The 2,805-nt window shown below is 44.9% G+C and overlaps 1 protein-coding gene across 1 annotated transcript; it reads left to right on the top strand.

Moving 5' to 3' along the window:
• The first annotated feature begins 1,892 nt into the window (after positions 1 to 1,892).
• LOC113486225 (platelet glycoprotein Ib beta chain-like) lies at positions 1,893 to 2,793 on the top strand. Its single transcript, XM_026859956.1, has one exon. It carries the CDS (start codon positions 1,893 to 1,895, stop codon positions 2,487 to 2,489), a length of 597 nt encoding a protein of 198 aa, XP_026715757.1. The 3' UTR covers positions 2,490 to 2,793.
• Positions 2,794 to 2,805: the final 12 nt, after the last annotated feature.

Raw genomic sequence — 2,805 nt, 5'->3', positions numbered from 1 at the left:
ATGCATGCACAACCCAATAACTTTGAGCTGTTCTGCACCTCCATCCTATCTAGCTAGCCCTGGGGTATTCTCAGAGCACCTACCTCCCACCCATCCTCCAGGCACCTTCTCATCTACAACAGGCAGAAACCCACAGCTCTCACCACTCAGTGGTGATGGGCAAGGTTTTTCCTCCCCACCTGCCAAGGGGTGGACTTCAACCCTCCAAGGCTCATCAGACTAAACACCCCACAGACAATCAACACTATTTCCATCACTGCCATAGCAACACAATGCCCACCTTCCTCCCCTCTCGGTTTCAGTCTGGTATTTTGGAATGCTAACAAAAAAGGGAATGTTTAAACTAGTAGTTACAGGTTCAAAAAGCAATGTCTGCTGCTTGGGCAACTATGGAGCATCACTGTCAGTCACTTTGGGCAGACATAAATCACACCTGCCTTCATCCTCTCCCAGGCCCACACCTCACATTGATTTTACTAGTAAAAGCAAACAGATTAAAAGCTATTTGCTGCCCTCTTCTGAGCAATCCCAAATTACGTGTCAATATGGTTGATGGCTCTGGAGATGGTCTTTCATTCAATGTGCAGAGCCCTGTTTCCATGCAAAATGAATCACACTGAAACGGCATCAAAGAGCTGTGACAGGGCAGGTTAAAAGGGTTCATCAGCTATTACAGACGAGGGCAGCAGATCAGTGCTACACAGTCTAAACCATTAGGTATCCACAGAGGGCATTCTTGGCATTTCAGTTTTATAACTCTCAGGTTAATCCTCCAATGTGGAAATAGAAAGGAATTCCTCCCAGCATATTCTGTTCTCAGTAATAACAAACGATTCAGAGCAGAAGCAGATCATGAGACATGTAAAGAAACAGGAAAAAAATGACTTGTAGATTTCAGAAGGTGATTTAGTGTTTTTTGGACTAAAACCACTTAAATCTTTTATGTCCTCCAGCAGTGCTCTATCCTGTCCTTCCAGGGAACATATACCTTTATCTAAGCATACAGTACATACACACATACTATCTTCAGAACAAATCTTAACACTGCAACCTGCTGCTTTCAAGGCATTTATCCAAGATAACTAATAATTCACAGAAACCTGTTAAAATAGACCATATGCTCTCCATCAAAGCCCTCTAAAATCAGGTTCATGAGCCTGAGGGAGCCTCAGTTTTCATATGCAAATATATCAAAAAAACAGTAAAAGCCATTTCTAAAATAGTTCTTCTCTCATGTACCCTAGGACAGACGAGATGTCCCATGATGTGGAATCAACACTGCTTTTCTTGGCACTCTCTCTGGGACGCCCTGCATACCTCAGTCCTGAAGGGAAATGAGTAGTTTGAAGAAGATCAGGTAGCCTCATCTTAATGACCATGAAAAATGTCTTTTCAATATGTAAGCAATGCAACAAATCCCAGATCAGGCTGCCACCAAGGCATCTATTGAATGTTCTCACTTAGGCTGATGCACAACATAGCTGTGACTAGGTGAGACTGGGATATGTCCTGCTTCTGCAGAATTTTCCTCCCTATGATCTCCAAACACTGCTTAATCCCCAGCTGTTGCACAGAATTGGCCTCAGTGACCAAGCCCTGCAGTGGATGATACAGCAAGTTGTTCTTTAGGTGTACAAATACGATACTTTCATCCCACATACAGGGTGCAGGAACTACGGGTCTATTTAAAACAACAAGGGTACATTCCCAGTGTCCAGTGAACTCAGACAATACGTAAGCAAGCACCTGCAGCAGTCTTGAAGCAAAACATAATCACTATCACCATAAGGTACAGGGACCGAAAAACTGGTTTTATGTGGGATTTGGGGCTAAAAGTCTCAGCTCCAAAATCAGCTTGCTTTGCTTTCAAGACTTACTTTACTCTGCAAAGCATGCACAAGTCACTGTACAGATATCTGAAAAACAGGGCATTTGAAAGATGGAAGAGCCAGTGTGCCCCCAACATTATTGACTGCACGTCAAAAGACCTAACTGTAGAAAAACTACCAGTTGCTTTCCGCCCTTCGGCTGAAATTATCCACCTTGGTTACAACAGGCTCACCTCTATTCCCAGTGGGCTCTTTGACAACCTAAAGAGCCTCCAGGTAGTCTACCTGCAGGGCAACCCTTGGGAATGCAACTGTGACATCCTTTACTTGCGCTCCTGGCTCCAGTGGCAGCAGAACCGGACCTTGTACAGGGATGTGAGATGCGCCTCCCCAGCTCACCTGCAGGACCGGATCATTGCCTATCTCACAGAAGACGAGATCATCTCCACATGCCAGTACTGGTACTGCAGCCTGGCTCTCGTCTCTCAGATCTGTCTCTTCATCTTCCTTTTCCTCCAGGGTATCTTGGTTATCTTCATCATTGTCTACCTGCGGAAATTTCGGAGAATGACCGCTGAAGCCCGAAGCACCACCCAAGATCTACACCAGCATGTAGATACTTGGGTATCTTCTTCAAGAAACCCCTACAACAGTGATTAACATCACAAGACTGAAGACCCTCCTCCCCCTTGGGTGATGCTATGCTGAGGTCATGTGGTTTGTGATATGCAGAGGGGACAGTTCAGTGCAGTGTCTGATCGTGACTGCAGTCCAAAGCAGGACTTGAACTGATCAGACACTTGCTGTATTTCCAAAGACCTGATCTTGTGGTTTTTAATGCTTTAAACTCTTTAGCATGATCTTGATTGCTTTGCTGAGCTTTGGTAGACTAGGGAGATCATAAACTACAGCAACCAAAACTGACTCGAACTGCTTATAAGCTTGTAGGGACTGTGGTGCTCGATCCCTCGAGCTA

Source organism: Athene cunicularia (genome assembly GCF_003259725.1).
Source record: "Athene cunicularia isolate RWA chromosome 15 unlocalized genomic scaffold, athCun1 chr15_part1, whole genome shotgun sequence".
Taxonomy (NCBI): domain Eukaryota; kingdom Metazoa; phylum Chordata; class Aves; order Strigiformes; family Strigidae; genus Athene; species Athene cunicularia.
This window is presented reverse-complemented; position numbering and strand designations above follow the sequence as displayed.